This window comes from Macadamia integrifolia, chromosome 10 (genome assembly GCF_013358625.1).
Source record: "Macadamia integrifolia cultivar HAES 741 chromosome 10, SCU_Mint_v3, whole genome shotgun sequence".
In the NCBI taxonomy this organism is placed as follows: Eukaryota; Viridiplantae; Streptophyta; class Magnoliopsida; order Proteales; family Proteaceae; genus Macadamia; species Macadamia integrifolia.
The window spans coordinates 12,722,133-12,745,241 of record NC_056566.1 but is presented as its reverse complement, the minus strand read 5'-3'; the positions used below and the strand labels follow the sequence as shown (position 1 = coordinate 12,745,241).

The window sequence follows — 23,109 nt, the reverse complement described above, 5'->3', positions numbered from 1 at the left end:
CTGAAATGATAAGGCCCAATCAAGTCCAATCAGGGCTAAGCTGGCTGGACTTACGTTATGCTAAGGGAACTCAGGATTAGGTTAGGGTTATAAGAAACCTTCCCTACTTGGTCATCTTGCACCCCTATTATATTGCCGTATCTTTTTTGTCTCATAGAAGAGTGACTAGGATAACAATGAATTTTCATAATTTTTTGTCTTCTCAGAAAGAATCTTTTTATCTTCCTCTTGAGAGAAAATAAATAGTAGTCACCACCTAGATTAAGGTTTAGGATAAAAAAATAAAATATTAATACATAAAAAGACTAGAATGGAGACTAGACAAACCAAAGGATCTTGGTATGAATTAGGTAGTAAACTAAGGAAGGTCTTAGGCACCTCAGTCCATCAGGTTAAACTGGTTTCTTATTTACTTAATCAAAATTAAGTATTACACAAAATATGAAAAAATAAATAAATAAATAAAATCAAAAGTAATGGTAAGTACATATCTTGTGTGTTTGGCTATAAAACAACAATTATTATATAGGAAATATAAAATAAAATATATTAGGGGTGTAAGTTTGGCCTTGATGGCCTGAACCGGCCCCTCTTGAGCCCAAACAGTGCCTAGGCTAAGATCTTTGACCCCGAGAGAGGGTTAGGGTTGAAAAACACAATCCCCAACCCAAGCCTAGCCTAGACCAGCCTAATCTGACCTTGAGTTTAATCTTAATTTATATAATATAATTTAGGGTTGTCATCCTATCTTGTTATTTAGAATAATGAAATCTAGCTCATTGTTTCTTATACCCAATTTATATGGAAGTTTCTAACTTCATCAAATACAAAATTCCATAATTACTTGCAATATTCAATATACTTCTCCAATGCGAATCCGACCTTGACTGCAAAAGTAAGGTCAATTAGGGAAAAATAATACAATAATGATTGGAAATAGTGAAGAAAGAGGGTGAGAGATTGACCTCCTTTCTTTTATTTTCCTTTCCTCTTTTTATAGCATAGGTTTAATGAAGCCTTACCCTAATCCTAATAAGGTGGTGAAATGCCTTGTTTGCCCTTGTGGATCGGTGGAGAGTCGTTTACTTTTATATTTGGCTCTTTTGAATGCCATGTGTGTCATGCACCTATTGGCGAGGTGAATTTGAGTTTATCAACCCTAATCCTACATGAAGCATGATCTAAATTTATCTTGATTAGAAATTTTTAAAGGGGCATAATAAATTGACATATAAATCCTCAAAAGCCTCAATCATCGTATTTGAAGGCAAATAGAATGTTGTTCCAATGATATCATGTAGTGTTAACATATATGGCTTCACTAAAGAGCTTCACAACCAGTTTTGTACCAAGAATCCAAAATAACTGTTCTGCAGAGAAGAAACAATGGCCAACTACAGATTTTATTGTACATTATCAGAAGAAATAACATCTGCTCACCCTTGTAACTCCAACAGATTTAAAATGATGGAAGTTCCTCCTTTTAGGGGAAAAAAAAAAATACAATTATCAATTTTTTAGCTGCAAGTATAATATCCTACACAATTCAAAACAGAAGGAAACTTTTGTCCCTTTACATACAAATACAAAGAAATAACAACCAAATTTTGAAACCATAAAAATTCTCAACTTGTTCCAACAAAGCTAAACTTCAAAACATTGACATGTTCTATACATGGTTGGCTTCAGAAGAAAATCCATTCACTTGATTTTTAGCCTCTCCATATTGCAGAATCTTCTTATCTTCTCTGGAAGTTAAATACCTTTATCGAAAAAGCAAAGATGAATGCGAAAAGCACAGTGAACACAACCATCATGCTTGCCACCACTCCTAAGAAACTATGCTTGAATCCAAAATAGTCCAAGAGAAATTGTTGAACTGTCTCATGCTTCTCTCCTGTGGAAATCAGTTCCGTTATATCTCCAAATTGTGAAACGACCAATCCGTACAATGTCCAAGCAACAGGGCAGGCCCAGTAGTACCACCTCCACCAGATAGGAATACTCTGCAAGAACAAAATAATAAATAAATGATAATTAGTAAATTATATTATTTCTATCCCTCAAAATGCGGGGAAAAAAAAGCATAGGAACTTACTGGTCTTGGAATTATGAATCCGGAGAAAAGGTTCCATATTGCATAGAATGCAGAAGAAACTATAGAAGCGATGTGTTGGTTGGGTGTAACACCCACTGCCATCATACCATAGAAAGTGAAGTATAACAATGTGAAATACATGAAGAACAGATACCAGAAGAATTTTGCAACTGTCCATTGGAATCCAATCATTGAATACACTATAACTCCATATATTACGGCCTGGATGAAGATATGTGGAATCTCAATCGCAACCTGCACCATAAGAAAAGATTGTCTAATGAGAAACATGTAGACAATTGAACTGATCATGATGTTGAGTTTATGAAAAGAAAAGTGATTATTACTTGGGCAAAGGCATAAGCCATAGCTGAATACATTCCGGCAGCCCTCTCTCGATAAAATACCGTGCGTTCGATATCAACAACAGGCTGCACTGATCCAGCATTTTGTACCCCAAGAAACAGAACAGCACCATACATAGAACCCATTGCATTAAAGAGATCCTGAGAATTCGAGCTGCAAAATCCAATTATATAAATAAAATTAATTTGGAACACAAACAAGCAAAGAATGTAGAAATTTGGTTGGACTCTTACTAGAAGATGACTTACGTTTTAGATCCAAGACCCCAAAACATCGACCCGAGCATTAGAGCTATGAAAGTTGTGAAGAAGAGCCTCACAAGAGTGTAAGGTGGGTTCCGCCAGTATGACCAATGTTGTTTCCATAGACAAGCCATGCATTGGATGACGAAAGATTTAGAGTACTGGGCAGGGAAATAGAGATCTTTGGAACCAGGGGCAGGTTTACCCAGTTCCTCAATCATTGTTTTGTTCCTCCTGGATGATTCATTTATAGAATATTAATAATAGATTAAAAAAAAAAAAAACTGTTACCTGTAGTATTTCAAATATAGGAAATTTACAAGTGAACCTACCTGTACAGTTCTGAGTTCTTATATATCTCCGGGAAGCTCACTCCCAAAGCTGCTTCTTGGGATGTTGTTGTCACCTCCAACATCCATGTTGCTGGATTATAACCACCCTTTATCTTACTGACTCCTTTAACGGCCTTGATGGAACAAACAAACCATATTTATTAATTACTGTACTAAGGTTGGAAAGTCTATAAGGTTTATTTATTTTCTTTAGTTTCCATATATTTCCTCACCTCAAAGTACTCGATCAAATGGCAACCGTGTTTCCCTAAGGGGCCCACATATATTTCTTCTCCTCCTTGCTTCATCAAGAATAGCTGTTGCATAGTTTTAAGAAAAAGGCTTAAATATTTGGTCGGTATTAGAAAATCCATAACAGAATACTAGTCCGTCAATCTCAAGAATTTCAAACCTCGTCGAAAGCATCAAATATGTCAATGCTGGGCTGGTGGATGGTGCACACCACAGTTCGTCCTGTGTCCACAATGTTTCTCACTGTTCTCATCACTATTGCTGCAGCCCTTGCATCCAGACCAGAGGTTGGCTCATCCATGAATATAATTGAAGGGTTGGCAACAAGTTCAACTGCAATGGTTAGCCTCTTGCGCTGCTCTGTTGAGAGACCATTTACACCTGGAAGCCCAACCAGTGCTTCCCTCAATGAGTCCAGCTCTACTAGATCCATGACCTCTTCAATGAACATCTGCAATCATTAATTGGTTTACCAATTAGGAAACACCCAAAACTTCCATAAAGTGCACAACAAAAGGACCAAAGTATCTGTGTCATATACCTTTCTAGTGGAAGAATCAATACCAGGAGCCAACCGCAGCCAAGCAGAATAAAGCAAGGATTCGTAGACCGTAACATGAGGAGAGTGGATATCGTTCTGCTCACAATATCCTGATATACGAGCAAACGTTTCTTGTTTCTTTGGGTAACCAGATAACTTGATGCTTCCCTCAATGTATCCTCCAGTTTTCCTTCCAGCCAACACATCCATTAAAGTGGTCTTACCAGCACCACTAACACCCATTAGAGCTGTAAGAACTCCCGGCCTAAAAGCTCCACTCACTCCCCTAAGAAGCAACAGCCGGTCCTCTGTAACACCTCGTGCTTTCATTTCCTACAGATTCAGTTGAACAGTGATCATTTCTGCATCAATTGGGTTCTGAAGAAAGAATTCCTCCTTTGCTATTCATAATTTCCAAATTGAAACCTACCGGTGGCATATCTACGGAGTATTTGACTTCATCAAAGGTGAGAGCATGTGGCTCAAACGGAAGAACCATTCCCCGCTTCCTGTTCTGACTGCCCTCATCTGCAACTGCCTTAGAAGATGAAGATTCAGATGATCCTGTTTATGTCATTTTGATTAAATAATGTGGACAAGTTAGAAGTAGAAAGTAAAAAAGAGGAAATGATTTTAGCTTGACCACATCTAGATGAATGCTTACCTGCATGGCCCTTTGCCTTGGATGATAGCTCAACCATTTCCCCATTTTTGCTGGCATCTTCATCATTCAAGCTATCCTCAGATATAATTGCCTGAGGTTTCCCAAGTGCTGCAATAAAGTTATCCAAATATTAGACTTAATGACTCAGTTATGAAAGTTTGAAAGATCAACTGAATCACTTATCAACCCCCCACCCCACCCCCCTCCCAACCAAAAAAAAAATTCATACTTACGATTGAGATAATCAAGCGCAACTGTGAATAAACCATTGAGCAGGAAAACAAAACCAATCAATGCCCCAACTCCGATCCAAAACCAGTATGAATGAGGGAAAACTGCACGAGATTCCATTACTGCCACTCCTAGAGTCACATCAAGAGAAAAAGGCTGCAACATTGAAATAAATTAAACCTCATTTGACCTTAACAAAAATATTTGTTACCATTATTAGTCTTCATTTATGTCCTCATTAAAGGAGGTGGGGGAAGGGGGGGGGGGAAGTGGGGGGGAGGAGGTGATCCTTACCTTTGCCCAGCTTTTCCCCAAGAACTCATTCACTACTAATGCATTTTGCCCATACATCATGGGAGAGATCCAATAGCCCCATATCCACCACTTTTTTATACTGTCTGTGAAAAAGACAGAAGCTCATATTAAGTTGAGCCTAAAACATGGAGGTGGTTCAAATAAAAACTCTATGTATAATTCCAAGACATACCTCGCGACAAGATAAATCCACTTAGAACCATGAGTACAAGTAATGCGAAGGACCCAAATGTCATCGAGACAACCATGGTCCTCCCCAATGAAGCAATTAATCGGAACAAGCCAGATGCCATTTGGTTAACACATACAAGTAGAAGGTACTGTTTGAAAAGCCTGCAATGAGAACATTCTGCCAGTAACTACATACACAACAATTGCCAACAAAAGGTAAAACTAGACCTTCAATAGGAACACTAACACCATTCTATTTTGCTTTACCTTCCAACATTTGGGTCATAGCCTATGACGTAGTAAGTTGTGAACACCCAAATAGCAACTTCAGCTAGTGAGATTGGGATCTTTAGGACCCATGCAGGCAGTGAATATGCCCATGAAGGATAGAATAGGAGGTCCCGTTGCTTGTAGAATACAGGAAGCTTCATGACAGTCATGGCAAGCTCAGACAGTCCATTAAACATAATATTTGTGAGAGCAAAGAACAATGCACCCACATAAATCCCACCATGAATTATTGAATCTTTGTGCATTTCAGTACGCAGGAAAACAGTCATCGTTATGAACGCCACAACGGTAAGCTGAAATAGAAAAAAAAAGAGATTCATTAACAGATATGACTTGAAAATTTTCAGAGGAAATTGTTTATAAGATCCATTACCAACCTGCACCATCTTGAAAACATAAACAAATGAGTTTCTTTTCATCAACAATAGTTCTCTTGCTACACAGGCTTTCAATAGCTCTTTTTTGCTAACACCATACTTGTCAGTACTTAAGGCAGCAGGGTGACTCAATTTCTTATCATATGGGATGGCAAGTTCATCTCCAAGCCTCCGACCAACGTGGAATGAGCGGAATGCCTGGACAAATTCATCGACGGTGACAAATCTGTAGGGTTCATCTTTTTGTGTCCAGTACTGTTGCTGATCTTTCCTTGATGTCACCTGTAAAATCCATTAAAATATAGTACCAGCTTTGCTGAACAATAAAAAGAGAAGAAACAGAAGAGATAAAGGAAAAGGGTTTTGAAGCCAGATTTACCTCCTGCAAGAAATCAGCTACTCCCTTCCTTTCAGGACATTTGAAACCCAGAGATTCAAAAAACTCAAGCACATGTTCACGGGGCCCCTGATACACAATCTGCCCATCAGATATGAGAATAATGTCATCAAAGAGCTCAAAAGTCTCTGGTGCTGGCTGGAGGAGAGAGATGATAGAAGTCCCATTTAGAATGTGGATGTACTGCCTAAGTGAATTCACAATCTGGAAAGTCGTTGAACTGTCCAAACCAGTTGATATCTCATCCATGAATAATGCCCTGGCTGGTCCAACCAGCATCTCCCCTGAATCATGGCAGTGAAGAATTTAAGAAGAATTAGAATGCATGATGAAGGAAGAAGAATATTGAATGAGTTGCTAGAATGAAAAGTTTTGTTACCTGTTGTGACCCGCTTTCTTTGTCCTCCAGATATACCTCTCAGCATTTGATCTCCAACCATGGTATCGGCGCAAATTTCAAGTCCTAAAGTCTGTAAGTTTGATGTGCAGAAACATGAAAAATGATCAGCGTCCAATCTAGCTATTTTTTAAGCCATAGATGTGTTTGTATTGTTGTTACCTTTAGAGTATAATCAGTCACCACACTGACCTCCTGTCCTTCTATTGATGCTGCCTGCAGATGTGGAAACCAAACTTTTCATCTCTTAAAACTAGGCTAATCACAAACAGAATTTTGTAATTTTTATCGATTTATCACAACTTTTTTGGATTGCAGGGGGCGGGTGTGGATGTGGGCAAAAGAAAAATGCAAACAACAAAAAATTAACAGAAAATTTACATATAAGATGAAACCAAGCTAATTATATCTGGTTCAATAACTCAATTGATCTCAAGAGGACATACTCTAATTCATCTAAATTCCAACCATTTTGGGCAGATTTTAGGTTATTTCTAGATTTCACCCCCCCCCCAACCCCAAAAAAAAAAAAAAGGTTCAATTCACAGAAATGTTTTGGCTTTGATTAGGGGTGAAATCGCCTACCCTGCAGAATTCTTGAAGGTAAAAGGATGTTCAACCAAAGAACATTTAGAACAGAAAATACAAGAAGATAGACTTGATCAAACCCAGTGCTACCCTATTGCAAAGGAGATCTTACCTTGAGGAAAAGATCGATATCGGGATCTGGCTTAATTTTTGCCTCCTTTTCTCTTCTTGCCAGCTCTGTCAACATATCTGCAAAATTTCCATATTTGAAAACAATTTATTCAAGCTTCATATTACTCATCAGGCTAAAGCTTGCCAACTAAAACAGAGCATCTTAAATTTTAAACTTGTCACATTCAACATACCATAACGAGTTCCCACCCCTTGACATCTAGCAGAAAATGCTAAGGTTTCTCTCACAGTCATCTCCCCTATGTGGAGATCTCGTTGACTGATATATGCAGCTGTTCTTTGTGGAACAAACTCTTTCATTTCATGGCCATTGTAAGTTATTCTCCCAGAGACCTGAAGAAAAATCAACAGAACAGGTTTTAGTTTTCTGGTCAGAAGATGATTTACAAAAAGCTACAGAAGAAGAACAAAGAACACCAAAAAATATTTAATTTCCTTACTTCTAGTTCTTTGTCAAGTTTTCCTGCCAAAGCCAACAGCAAAGTGGTCTTTCCAGAGCTTGGAGGGCCTAAAAGCAATGTCAATCTGCAAAACCCAGATAAAACAGTGACTTGGATTAGCTCAGGACCTAACTAGTTGAATGAAACTAAAAGGAAAACCAACTAAACTTTAAGAAATTATTGGATCAAATTATATAAAACAGAGTCTTTCTCTAAGTTTACTCACCTGCCAGGCTTGACTATTCCACTGACATCATGAAGGATTGCTAATGGCCTCTTTTTACTTCGAAGAATTCCAATACTACTCAAGATTGCCTCTATTACGTTAGCTGTGAAGTTAATCATTGTGGGTAAGGCTCTGCTTCCCACATAAGCTTCTGCATTTACATTTAATTGCTCAAAGCGGACTTCGATCGTGGGAATTTGAATTCCAACTCTGGTGGATAACCAAGAAAAAAAAAAAAAAAATAGAAACTTTCAGAACAGAGTAACAGAGAAAAATCAAGATTCAAACTTTCTTATTTTTCAGAAGAAATAGAAATTCTTACGTATCAAGGCGGTCCTTTAGCTTCAACAAAAACTTCTCATTATCCTCGTCTGCAACTGCAAGTAGTCTGTCTAGTAAAATCTTCCTCTCAGTGAGCCCGAGACTGTCAATATCAATTTCCCTTGTCTCGCCCTCTGCAACAGCAAATATACCTTTCCTTATACGATTGTAAGTGGGTAATCTCTCTATAGCAGCCCATTTCAGAGCATCTTCGTCATCGAGACCATCGCCTCGAGACACAGAAGATCTTGAAAACACATCAGCTCCGTTGTTCCTCCATATTGAAGAACTTTCAGCTCTTAGACTGCCGCGAAAACTTCCCCCACGAAAACTACCGCCAGAACGGCGACTATTCCGAAAACTACTAATTGAGTAAAGATCTGCAGTCTCCATTGATCCACCACCCAATACTACAAGACCTACTCAAACCCACGAGAAAAATTGTAGTCAACTCAAAAATCTGAACTGGGTTTTGCTGTTTTTTTGGTTCTTAGCTCAACCCACTAAAATACACAGGAACCCCTCAAAACCAATCACTTAGAATTGCTGAAACTCCCAATTCTGGAGCTGGAAAACTCAAAACCAGAAGAAAAAAAAAACAGAGAGAGAAAGAGCCAGAAAACTCAAAACCCAGAAACAGATCTGCTCTGTTCTTCTTCTCTGTCTTCTTTGGTTTCTAGAAACAGATTCAACACCCAAATAATCTTGGCTTTCTATGTTCAATGATACGAAAAGAAAAAAAAGAGAACTTGTTATATATAGCTTTCAAGATTTGAAATAGCTCAAGTTCCTAAGAATGTGAATGAATACACAGTTAATAAAAAGACTTTGCTTATAGAACAAACATACAGGTCACATTGTATTTGGTTCTTTGAAGTTTGACCTTGTCTAATTTGAACAACATATCTTAAACATCTAGAAGGGTGTGCTAATTAGAAAATTTAAAATTTTCTATTTTTAAATCTGCAACAGCAAGAAAGGCGTGAAAGAAGGTAGAAAGAACCTTCCCTTTCGAAATGGGTAGGGGAACAGCTACTCTCAGCCACTCTCAACCTGCAAGTTGTAACGTTCCGTGTCTGTTCTGTTTTGAAAATTCCACGAAAGGGCTTCAGGCTAGTTCGACCCTGGTTCAGTACCTTGAAGACTAATCCGAACCAAATTAACTCCCACTTTCTTGATTTATCATATTTTTCATTATAATTAGATATGGGATATCTAAATTTATTTATTTATTTATTTATTTTTGATAAACTATCTAAATTTAGTTGATATCTACTAATTATGAGATATTTTCTTATTATTTTGAGTAGGCTGAGTCTACCTTAATTATGAATGTGCTGACCGAAAACGTAAAGAATCTTCCACTTGACTGAGAAATGGATTAGTGATGAGAGAGACCATGTCAAGGCAATGACTAATGACAGAGTTAACGAGGAGGAAAAAAAATTAGAGAGAGAAAAATAAATGGAAATGCAAGGGACATTTTGGATTAATCTTCCACTTGACTGATTAATGACATAATGACAGTGTCATTTATGTCTTTTCATTTTGCATATTGAGAGCATGGTTTTAAGCATCGGTTTCGTATTTATCGTATTGGATTTGTATCAACTAAAACTAATCTCTGAATTTGACTAATTTAGATTGATATTTCGTATTTTTTCAAGGATAAAATGATAAAAATAATAATAATAATACTTAAAAAAAAGAATAAAATAGATTTATACCACCTATTCAATTCGATCTGGATCGGTATCAGATTGGTACCCGCAAATACTAATACCGTCCCTTAAATCCTTGATTGAGAGAGAGAGTAATTAATATATTTTCATTTGCATATTTCAGTGGAAAAGCAGCCGGCTTTCAAATGTTATTAGAAAAAAAAAAAAACAGATTTATTACGTGTGCCACCTTGATCAAAATATTAAAAAAAAGTGACATTGTGGATCAGCATAACAGGTTTAAGAACATTAAGGTCAATGAAAAGAGGAAAGGCCACATCATACGAGAGATTGAAGAGAGATTTATGTTTTTTTTTTTTTTTGGAGGGGAGGGGAGGGGACGGGGGGGTGGGGGCGGGCAATAACTATTACTCCCATACCTTTACGTTGTGTTTGGTAAGTCAAGAGAAGAAAAGAAAGGAAAAAAAATCTAAAAAAGAAAAGAAAAGAATATAAAATAAATGAAATGATTAAAAAAATATATTGTATATTTGGTTACCATTAAAAGAAAAGAAAAGTTTTTCTTTTATATTTTCTTATGTTTCTTGGGTTTTTTGTAAGATTTTTTTTTTGGATAACAAAAGAAAACTTCACAATTTTTAAAATAAATTTTGAAATTCAAAAAAAATCTTCTCTTGATTCAATACATGTGAAGGGCAAAGAGTTTTTTTAAACCAAGAAAAAAAATATATAATTTTTGTACTTTTCTTTTCTTTTTTTCTCTTTCTACCAAACACAGCCTTAACTATTTTTTTTTATAGTCTTCTATATTTGAACTTTTATCACTTCTTTTCCCCTCTTGTGTTTAAATACCTAGATTATCCTTTTTTTGTTTTTTCACCTGTGAACTTATAAGATTGGATCTGCTATACATACGATCACTCTCATACTTCTGAGCTGTGAGTATCCAATACCTATCCCACTTCTTATTATTACCATGAAAGTATTGATGGTATTAGTCAAAGCTTCATCATTTTCTTATGCATGTATATGCTAGTAGTCATACAAGACTCCGAGAAAAAGGTTAAAAATGTTAAGTTAATTCCACTTTGACCCCATAAAAGAAACATGGTAAGTTCAGGCCTTCATGTGGTGTTATCAAACGCATATGTATATGTAGGGAAATGGGAAGAGGTAGCCAAGGCAAGGAAGATGCCGAGGGATCAAGAGGGTGAAAAGGGAAACTAGTTTGAGTTGAGTTGATGAGGGAAACAAAGTGCACACGTTTGCAGCAAGAGGTAGATCTCACCCAAAAACTGAAAAGATCAATCGGAAATTGGAGTAACGGAGGCAAGAAATAGATTGATCTGGTTATGTTGCCAACACAAGTTTATAGGTTATTAGGTGAAAAATATAGGCAATCTAGGTATTTTTAAAGAGCAAGAGAGAAGGAAAGGTAAAATTTCAAATGTAGGAGAGTATCAGAAAAAAAATTAGGGTTGGGGAATTTTAATAAATATGGGCAAAGTGTAAGAGAATGATAGTAATTGTCCCCCTTTTTTTCCTCCATTCTAAGCTTGGTATTCACCTTTTTACTATGTGGTAGATTGGATTGGCTGCAATTTTATGAATTGGCAAGTCTTGAACCTCCTACTCACATGTCAAGTATCAATCGAGATTCACCTTATGACAAAATAAAATGTTGAAAAATCAAAACAATTATGATTATTATCAAAGTAATAGGGGCAATGATTTAATTTAGTTCTAAAAAATATAACCATGTCCTTTGTATCTAATGGTTAGATTTGTTATTTATTCTTGCCATGTGGGTGGATTTAGATGTCAAGATAAGAGAGATCTTTTGCCTTCAAGATATTTTAGTACTTTTTGTTAAATTGTGAATTTTGATGGAATAAATAATCCACTTATTCTTAATTAATCACTTGGGTTTTATGAACCTATGTTGTAAAGCACCTGTTCACAAGTTGCCTTACCCAGGCCCCAAAACCCTTAATTTATTCATATTTCTTGGATTTAATCATATGTCACGAATCTTCAAACTAAAGCTCCATGGCAATTTTGATAGAGGCAAAAGAAAGCTACGAAATAATTGAAAAAGAATTTTTTTTTTTTAAGCTGATAATATATGTCCATAAATTATACACATGTATATGTATGCATGAATATGCAAATAAATATATGGGGAAGGGAGAGAGAGGGTGGGGGCAGACTAGGGGTGTCAACGGTCTGGGTTGGTGCGGTTTCGGTCCGGTTCCACTGGTTTCGGTGTGACTTTGGAACTGACAGAAACCGACCCATTAAGGATTTATCGGTTTCAGTCCGGTGTCGGCTTCGGTGCGGTTTGGGTTCGGGTTGGTACCGGTTTGGATTTATCAGGTTCATTTCAGTTTGGATCGATTTTTTAAACCGGTATGGAGCCATTAGGAAACAACCAAATGCTGAACTGCTGAACTTCGGTTTCTTAAATCGATTTGTAACCGGGTTGGTTTTGGTTTTTGGTCTAGTTTGTATTCGACTTTCCATACAAATGTATACAAAACTATGCAAATTTTGATTTTTTTAATGAATTTTGGAGTGTTTCGGTTTCTTACCGGTTTGGTTTCGGTTTCGGTCCAGGTTTTGAGCCGGTTTCGGTTTGGTTTCGGGTTCATCCGGTTTTCGGTGCGGTTCGGTTTGGTTTTGGGGTTGCAATACTCGAAACCGAACCGAACCAATAAGGCTTCGGTTCGGTTCGGTTCGGTCTGGGTTGTTATCGGTTCGGTCCGGCCGATTTTACCGGTTCAGTTTAGGAATTGACACCCCTAGGGCAGACTGGCAGAGGCAAAGGTGAAGGAGAAAGAAAGTGGATACCAATAAAGAATGAACGAATAATTGAAATATAGAGAGGTGGAATTCGGCAACCAATAATTACATCTCGCTAGTGTTTGCATCATATTCCCTAAATATATGCACAAGGTTTCTCTAGTCAAAACCTTATCATCGTTCACAAAATCTCATTCACTCGCTATCTATGAAGGCATTGATGCTATGTTTTCTTAGCAAAAAATGATGAAAAAATGAATAGAAAAGTAAAATAAAAAATAATACATAAGAACATTTTTTTATGATGTGCATAAGAACATTCTATTTTGTTTGTCAATGAAAAAGAAAATGAAGAAATAATGTTCTTCTTCGAATTTTGAAATCACCTTGGGATTGGTGAAATTTGTTTTATTTTATTAATTGTAAGATATTGTAAGATTTTTTCTTTGTGAGGACTGGGAATTTTTGCCACCTAAACTTGACCTATATTTTCCCAAATTTTTTTTGAAATATTTATTTTTTGGGGAAAAGTTATCCTTCACCCCGTGACGATGTACATCACTGCATGTTCGAAGGGATGAGGCCCCTGCCTCTCTCCCTAGACCCCACTACAATGGTGGGAGCCTTGTGCATTGGGTATTTTTTTTTTTTAAATAACTTTAAATAATAAAATGCATGTATATATTAAAGGGATAATATAACATTAATTATTATGTACTACATGGTTCATCTAAATATGTACTTATGAAGTATATTTAAAAATGAAGTTTAAAAAAAATAGTGAAAATATGTCATTAAGGGGTAATCTTCTGGAAATTTTAATAAGTCAAGACCTAGAGAGAGATTTTATTTAATCTTCTAGAGATCTTCTAAAAGTTTATTCTATGAATGGAATCAGAAAACAAGTAAATTATAAAAAAAGAAAAGTAAAAAAATAAATATAGAAACTTAGAGAGAGAAAATTATTTTTTTCCTATTCATTGCTTGCGAAACAAACGCACATGAATGAATTATTAGTTGGAATGGTAATCTCTCTCCTCAAGTCTTTGCAAGACTATTAGTTGTTGACGTTTGGGGTTGTGCGGTTGTGCGGTTGTGCGGTTGTGCAGTTGTGCTTCCCATTTTGTCCAATAAGAAAAAAAAATAATAATAATAACTATTTTATCCCCTTCTAGAAATGTTAATGGGAGACTTCAAAGTCTGCAACTGTGGGATTACTTGACTCTAACTTATATTCTATGATTAATTATAAAGTAACAAATTGATTAAGGATTTAACCTTGCAGAAGCAGCCTCCAGTAACCAAAGATGACCAATGTTTCTTCTTCTAAATTGGCTGTCTTTATCTCTTCTATTGGTTGATGACTTGTATGGATCCGGCTGCATAGATGTGGTTCCCATACATTTTAATAAAAAAAAAAAAAAAAAAAAAAAAAGAAGGTGAAAGAATCTTACCAGTCTTGCATTATCTATGCTCAGACACAGACATAATGCTAAGTGTGAAAAACCCAAACTACCTCATGTCTGCAAAGAATTTTCATGTCTAGACATGTCTAAACATAAGGGGCACGGACGAAAAAATTTCTTCCCCAAAAAAGGATTAGAAGAAGTCAAATTTTCCACTTGTGATGTAACGTGGCAAGTCAACCGAAGAAAGATAGGAAAATGAGGATAAAAAAATGATGGTTAAAAATGAAATTCAAAATCCCAATACCTAGTGACATACTTTTGTCTACAATTTTTCTTTTAAACATTTTTACATTATTTAGTGGTGGGGCAAGTGACACCTTCATTATATATAGAATGATCAAGCAGTAACAATGGGTGAAAAACTGTCTAAGCCAGTTTATATGACAATGTTTGGAGGACATTAGCGAATCAAGAAGGTCATTGGGTTAATGTTTTAAAAGGCAAGTATTTTCCTAGTTTGAACTTTTTTGAGGCCCCTAGTGGAGAATACTGCTCATGGGTTTGGCATAGCATTCTTTTAAGGTAGGGAGATTCTTGCTAAGGGCCTCTGTAGAGATATTGGGGATATTAACACTAGAGCTACTAGAAATTTTGAAGATGCTTGGGTTCGTTCTCTTCCAAATTTTAGGATCTCTAGCCCCTCTCTTGGTAACCTTCAATATTGAAATTTATGTTGTTGGAGGAATGATATAATTATGGCTTTCACTCTCCTATTGAAGTTGCTGATATTTCTCAAATTCCCATATGGACTTCTCTCCACCCTAATTCTTATATTTGGAAAGCCCCTATTCATGGTATATTTTCAGTACAATCTACATATTATCTTACTCTTAATATCTAAGAGTCTCAATCTAACTTCAGCTCCCTCCAATTTGATCCACCACCCTGGTTCTAGTTTGATGAATTCCTTTTTTCCAAAGTTGCTTGATAACCATTTTGTTATTCATTTGGATTTTTTTTTTTTTTGGGTTAACGATGGGTATCCAGGCCTAAGGCCTAAGACTAGTTTTGTGGGTTCTACTGACCTCACAATCGTATGATCCGATCATACCAAGGTTGAATGATAACCATTCAACTTTCACTGAAAAACAGTAAAGAACATTAAATGCCCCAATGTGAGTGATCCCAAGGAGGTAAGAGGAGCTGAATTTAGAGTCACATGCTTCCTGAGGCGAAGACCAACTTAGCCACCCCTTGGAGTTTGTAATTCATTTTAATGGTCCTGAAAATCTAACAACTCTTGTGGTGGCAAGGGAGTTCTTATCCGAGACTCTAATAATAGATTTGTTGCAGCCTAAGTGCCTGGCAGAAGTGTTTCAGATGCGGCAATGGAAGTAGAAGCTAAAGAGAGGGTGGGTTCACCTCCACAATGTTTATTGTAGATTCGGCCACCCTATCTGGTAGGAGGTCACTCTCTATTTTCTCTCCATCTTTAGAATAATGATCTATTGGTGGAGGTGTTTCTCAACCTTTTTTTGACTAAAAAATAAATAAATAAAATTATTGTATTTCAATATGGAGTAGTACAAGTAAAGAAAAAATAAATAAATAAAATTTTTCTCAACCTTTTTTGATCATGGGTTTAAATATTAGTATCAGGATCGGTATCACTCTCAGCCAATTTCAATATTTTGTAGTATTAATTGGATGATTTTGTCATCATTTTTATTAAAAATTTTAACATTTTGTAAGAACCATTACATCAATATAGAATTGCTAAGTATCAATATCATCCAGCGGATTAGGTTCACGTACGAGAATGTACGAGAACATCTCTGATCTATGGATTTAGAATCAATTTTCTCTCTCTTCATTTAATCTATTCTAAATCCCTAGACTAGGAACGTACAAGAATGAACGTACGAGAACATTCTCGTACATGAACCTGATCCGTTCACCTTGGACTGTAACTAAATCCTCCCTCACTTTTGCTGACAATAGAGTTGCTCTGGTGGTTTGCACCTGCTTTGTCTATGGCAGCCTTGGGCCTGTGGTTTTGGTTTCAAAAGCCTCCCCCATTACACATGCAATTCATGCATGGTAGATATTGCACCCTTCCTCCAACTCCCAACACTCCACCCACTTCAATTCGAGATGTCCCTGAGAGGCCACCCTGTGACTTATGGACCCTTGTAAAGGATGAATTAATAAAAAAGAGGTAAACGAACTGTCCCTAGTCATGTGGTCCCAACGCCAGATAGGAAGGATGGCTAAAATATGTCTGCATCACTGTAAAACCCAAATAATTCATCGTCTCTTTGTGCCCCCACCCTCTCTCCCTCTCTATCTCTATCTCTATCTCTATCTCTATCTCTTATGTGTGGACTGTAGAGGAGTACTGGGAAGTGCCACCAATGGGAACAGCAATGGGTTAACGGCTTTTTTATTATTATTTTGTTCAAATCCAATTAGTTTCTAATGTTAGAGAGAGAAAAAATTAATATATCCAACAACTCCTAATCATTGATCTGGTCAAGTCTATCCAATTATCAAAATATTATTACTGTATACTTTAATAGTTTCATTAATAGGCAGAAAGTTATAATCTGGTTCTATTACAAAAGTGGGTTTTTTTCTTAAAAGCTATGGACCCAATTAGTTTTAATCTTCAAATTGACGCGTGTGGAATGTGTATAGAACAGTCAAGGATGGATGGCTAACCAAACAAAGACTGGTCAATATAAAGACTCAGAGATGCCATTCTATTCTCCACTTTGTAAAGGAAGTCAAACAGAGGTTTCTTTGACCTTTCACCAAAGAGGGATCAAGTCCATCCAACTAGGGGATCCCTGGGAAAGTAGTGTAGTACTGTACCAGAGAGCTTCGCACCGTTGGAGAAACTTCTATTTTTCTTTATTTAATGGGGCCGGCACTTCCACTTCCCCTCTTCCACCTGCACCGGCGGGCACGGGCGGATACATCAATAAAGACCCAAGGAAAAGGACAATTGAAAAACAAGAACAACAATGTGTTGAATATATCGTCTGTTTTTGCTCAGGTCTACAAACGAAGTGGTGCTATTTATGAAATAAAAATAAATAAAAAGAAAATTTAATTGTGTGGAGCAAGGATTTAGGGGATGGTATCGACATCGGTATTTATTGGTATCTATTGATATTGATTTGGATTGAAACAGATCGGTGGGTATCGATCTATTTTACCCTTGCTTTTTCTAAATAGTAATTTTTTTAACCATTTTACCTTTGAAACGATATAGAACACCGATTCAGATTGATCAAGGATCAGAGATCAGTCTCAATCAATACAACGGATGCGAGACTGATACTTGAAACCATGGTGTGGGGCCCATTACGTGATGTGAGGCACTTTATTAGTATCAAAACTAGGGATGTGAGGGACAATTGAAGTGTGGATGTAAAACCGCAGAACAATCATTGCATGCACAGGAACCATGGAATGCACACATAAGTGCTGGCATTTTTAAGACTTCTAAATAAGTTTTAAAGCTGAGTGGTGGGCCACCTGCTATCCAAAATCGACAATATCTTGGCATGTGGAATCATATATATTTATGAGGCTCAACCTATCTATAGACACCACATATTGTCATCCCTGAAGAGTTAAGTGATGATGAGTCGAGAACCCCGTGAGACATGAAGTGACCCTATATTTATGGTTAGATCTCCTCTTAGACCTTGGTAGTGTACTGTTGCTCTCTTGTTGCCATTGGATTAATCATTAATTAATTTAATTTCAAAATCGGTAAATGATTTTGATATACTTATGATTGACTAAGACCATTCAACAAACCATAATCTAATCCTAAATTGAGCCAAAAATCTAATTAGAATAAACCCACTGAATAAATTTGAACCAGAATTGTACTGACTCAGGCCGGTGCCATATGTACTCCGACTGACATCATTTATATCAAAGCCGCCGTCGCACTACAAGAAATTTGATCTACGACTATGGATCTACACCCATGATTTTTAACCACATGGAACTGACCATGTAGATAGGTCTCCCTGACACCATTTGCCCCTACGGCCTGCCCCATCAAGCCTCTCAAATCCACACCCCCTATGCATCCACGCCCAATCGAGCCACCTACTGCCCTTGCCTTTGCCCATGCCGAATCCGGCCCAACCACTCCTACACCTCACAGCCACACTCCACCCTTGCACTTGCGCATAAGGGTGTCAATTTAGTACCAATATTGAAATCGTACCAAATTATGAAACCGTATTAAAGGAGATTATGTACAGTTTGGTATATGACAAAAATGATTTATTTTGATTGATATGGTACGATATCGATATTTAAGACAAAATTGTTTGATTTGTACCAAACTAAACCGTACTGAATATTGAAAATTATACAAAAATATTGAATTATCTACTATATATACAAAAAAAGGAAAAATTGGAAAAATATTGTACAAAAAAATTTATTAATACAAAATAAACACCGTATCAAAATCATAAACTATACATTGGTATCTACTCTTGGTCTGCTATACCATATCAAATATCGAATACTGTATCAATTGACAGTAGTCCTCTGTTAGTTAATTCGCGTTTAAAACGTGAATAAAATAGCATCCCGTCTTTTTGATGTTTAAAACACGATTTCCTGAACTGATCTATAAAGGTCGGTAAAAGATGGGTACGGCTGGAATTTAAGTTCTAAACTCGTTTGAAACGTGTATCCATTTTAAACGGTTAAAAAAAACGGGATTTTTAAAATACATCAATCGACCAGAAACAACCGCAAAACCTTAACACATTTCTTTGATCTTGCATCACCGTCCCTTTTTTTAGCTCTTCAATCTTGCAGTACAACTGGAAAAACCCTTGAGCAATGACAGGAAGCAACTGCCCAAGAGAAAAGGAGAATTGAGATAAAGAATGAAAGAAGGATGGATAGAGAAAGTGAAATCGAGATAGAGAGGGCTGAAGAGGGAAGCTGGGCCTATCAAGTTGGGGCAGATGCTTTATCCGTTCATCTTGACATCTTTACTTGTGCACCTAGCAAGCCACCCCCAATCCCTAACACCACAACCACCCTCACCCTACTGCGCCCTCACCGACCCACCCCTTGCCCTGACCTGTTGCACATAACAGAATTTGGAAGAAAAAAAAAGACATAGAGAGAGTTGAAGTAGTTAAGAAATAAAAAAACCCTACGTTCAACGGTATTTCTTTGGCTAAGAGCCTAGTAATAGGAAAGTTTTTGCAACCTAGGTAATAGCAAAATTTCACCTCTGTCGAAAACTATTGAAATATGTTGGGATTGAGAATATGAGATGATAAATATCTGTTAAATAAATAATAGATCTCGACTCCAGATATTTAATATCAATGGTGAAAGACTAATACTGGATTTATCAACTTCCAATGCATACCAAACACAAGCCTAACATGCAATTACTTAAGCTTTTACATGAAATACATATGTATTCCATGTGAGAAACACTTCAATAAATAATTTGTACATTGGCAACTACTCTTACCATGTGTAATTTGTCTTTGGGATTAATCCCTAGCATCGGTCAATCCTTGAGGCAATATAAATATGGGTATTGGCCAGCATTGAATGGTTCCATGTCTACATACCTTGACTCTCTGATCTGTCCAATCCGCTCTCAGTATTTAAATCCTTTCTTTTATGGACGATAAACAAACATACACCTGGCCCGAATTTTTTTTACATCTGGGATCAAACGGCCGCGTTCCAAAAAAAAAAAAAACGTCGATCATATTACTCACTACGTTTAGCTTATAAATGTCGTGTTTATTTTATTTATAATCTCTCTCTCACACACACAGGGCATCGGCCTAAAAAAGAGTTATTATTTGATAATATTGCAAGAATAATAAACGTGGATTTTTTTTAAGATATAAATGGAAGAAGAAGCCATTCATATAACTTAACTGCTTACTACTCCTTAGGATTTGGCATGCATTGGATGGATCCATGTTTGCATATCCATGAGATTCTTAATATTTAAATCTTTTCCTTCTCTCTTGACTTAAATTCTCTGTAGTGAACGATGAGTGGCGAGTGAGGATCTAACAACGGGGAGAACCCATGTATGCCTATTTGATGATCACCGTGGTTCACTGCCACTCACTATCTCCTGCAAAGAATTTTTGTACCGTCTCTATCGGTTTGATGGAGTAACATGAGTGCATGACTGCATTTGCATCTGCATCATTAACGAGAGAGAGAGAGAGAGAGAGAGAGAGAGAGAGAGAGAGAGAGAGAGAGAGGCATTGCGCATTGAAGGGGATCCTGTTATGGTCTGCCAATCTTCTTTGCATCTTGTTTCACTGTAAGTTTTCAACTCTTCCATTGTTTTTGGCCATTATTTCACAATAAACAAATATATTCCCCTCACCTACCACGTGGCAGGAATTTTTTATATTTAGAATCAATTAAACAACCATACTCTTCCTTTCTTCCAAAAAAAAAAAAATTAAATAACCTATCATATTACTCACCGCTTTTAGCTTATAAATATTATTTCTCTCTCTCTCTCTCTCTCTCTCTCTCTCACACACACACACACACACACACACACATAAGCTTCCACACTAGGTGTGGGCATCGGGTAGGTTGAGCGGGCTGGACTGGTGGCTTGAGCTCAACCTGACGTTTAAGATAAAAGGTCGAAGATGTCAAGCCCAGTCTAAGCCCAGTCTGAGCCCAAACCAATATTGGGTTCGGGATTGTTGAGCCAGAAATAAACCACAACCAAAAAAATTTATGCCTGCAGTTGGGCTTTAGGTTTTCCTCAGGTGGGATAGAGCTCGGAAGGAAAGACTTTGGATTTCTTTTGAATTATCTTTTGCTTGGACTTGGGCAGATTTTAATGTTGCAACTCGGTAGTTAAGCGGTCAAAACAGTTTCTCGACTTTCTTGAGAAAAATCTGTGTAATTTTCATCCTTTCGGACCTCACACATGCAAGAGCTTTGTCCATTGAGTACATCCTTTTACTTGGACAGATTTTGGATTGTCAAGTGCATCAATCTGAGCCCAGCACAGCCCAACCTTTAGCTTTTGTTTCATCAGTCCAAGCCCAAACTGAGGTTACAAGAAAAGTTAGTCCAACTTTTTTTTTTTTTTGTGATGTGATTATATATTTATTAGGAAATATTTTAATTATAGATATATTTTTCACATCAACATTTAATCATAAGATGATTTTCAGTTTAATCCACATCACCAAGGGTTAGAATAAGACTTTAAAAACTCTTAGATGAAAAAAAAGGTCAAATTTTCTTTTCACCCATAGAGAATATTGAATCTCTCCAACCATGGGATCTAACTCACAGGTTGGATGTGGAAGGATATTTTCAACCTTACATTATAAGGGGGTGAGAGTTAATGATGAACTCAAAGTCATATCATTATATCACCAAGATCAAGTTAATCCATACAAATGCTAACCCCTACTTTTACATGGTCGGATACTTGAAGTCAGCTGATTCCCTTTCCATAGTTCTTTCTCGCTCTTCCCACATTATCAGAGTTAGGAACTTAGATCAACAGTGTAGGAGGGTATTCCTAGGATATTAAAAGTTTAACTGTGGTTATGATGTTCGTGTTAGTCTAATTGACATTACCAAGTGTCAAGTAGTAAGACTTTGAAAATTTCTTAGAAACTTATGGTTGAAAATTTCTTTTTACACATGATAAAGAAAAATCTCTTCGACCATGGGATCTGATATTTTGACTGGATATGGAAGGGTATTTTCAACTCTGTACAATAGGGCATGGGAGTTAATGATGAACCCTAACGTCCCATCATAGTGCCAGATCACCAATGGTGAAGTAATTCTCTATTTACCATGGGTGAAGGGAGGAAAAAAAAAGAAAAGAGAAAGAGTATATATGGTGAGCAATGGGGTTGAGTTTGGGTATTAAATTTAGCATGTGGTTTATCAATGGGATCCCAATTTTTTGATCGTCTCCACTTCTTAAATAGGCGATGGTCTAGGGATAACCCCTAGACTTTTGGTCTAGTTCTCTTGCATATTACCAAATAAAGAATAATAGAAGGTTTCTTGGTCTACACAAATCATATGACTTAGCTAGTCTATGGCTCTATGTACACTTAGTTGTGCTATATGGAAGGACGATGTGATAATTCAGACTTTCTTTCTTCTGGATTGACCAAGTGTCAAATTTGAGCATAAAAAATATTCATATACCCTCCCGTCTGAGTCCATTTGCATTGACTGTCTTGGTAGTCCGTGCATCATCTCCATTGTCCTTAGTTTTAAATGCTTTTGTTTTGTTACTTCACAAACTACGAATTGGGTTGAAAACTACGAATTGGGTTGAAACTTTGACATGTAAATAGGGACCATAGGGTCTACCTATCCAAAAAATTTCAGCCACACGAGATTTTCCATGTAGTAGTAAAGGTCTGCATGCTAGGAAAGCCTTATCTACAAGGAATCTCAAAAGAGTAAAAGGCTAAAAGAAAGAGTCAACCAGTGGGTGATTTTCTTTATCAGAGAAGAACCTTAGGATGAGAATTTATAGTTCACCATTGAAATAGGGAGAGGTTTTTCTAGACAGCATGCTTAAGAAGGCTTTGCTAGACAGCTTGCCTTGTGGTAAGTTGGATGGGGCTAAAATTTGCGGAGAATTAAACCTTTTTGATTCTAATGCAAATAAATGAAGCAAAAATAAGAAGTGTGATGAGTAGAAGAAACGATATTTTGCAAGGTGATTCTAACGAGTCCAAATTGTGTGCTTGTCATTTTTTTTTTTTTGAGAAAATTGCATTGCCACCCCCT

General features: G+C 36.7%; 1 protein-coding gene across 2 annotated transcripts; it reads right to left on the bottom strand.

The window, feature by feature from the left end:
* Positions 1–1,387: 1,387 nt before the first annotated feature.
* LOC122091512 (pleiotropic drug resistance protein 1-like) lies at positions 1,388–9,441 on the bottom strand. Of its 2 annotated transcripts, XM_042661507.1 has the most exons (23): positions 8,383–9,439; positions 8,061–8,270; positions 7,835–7,919; positions 7,568–7,727; positions 7,375–7,451; positions 6,837–6,890; positions 6,657–6,747; positions 6,260–6,561; positions 5,881–6,162; positions 5,480–5,796; positions 5,214–5,374; positions 5,021–5,124; positions 4,729–4,882; positions 4,496–4,603; positions 4,262–4,395; positions 3,832–4,164; positions 3,451–3,741; positions 3,272–3,355; positions 3,039–3,172; positions 2,713–2,940; positions 2,446–2,617; positions 2,099–2,353; positions 1,388–2,006 (listed from the first exon to the last, which is right to left on the bottom strand). In XM_042661507.1, exons 1-23 carry the CDS (start codon positions 8,772–8,774, stop codon positions 1,740–1,742), a joined length of 4,395 nt encoding a protein of 1,464 aa, XP_042517441.1. In that variant the 5' UTR covers positions 8,775–9,439; the 3' UTR covers positions 1,388–1,739. The 2 variants fall into 2 exon arrangements, with proteins under 2 accessions (XP_042517441.1, XP_042517440.1); XM_042661506.1 differs by having other exon boundaries at positions 5,480–6,162; positions 8,383–9,441.
* Between the last annotated feature and the right edge of the window lie 13,668 nt (positions 9,442–23,109).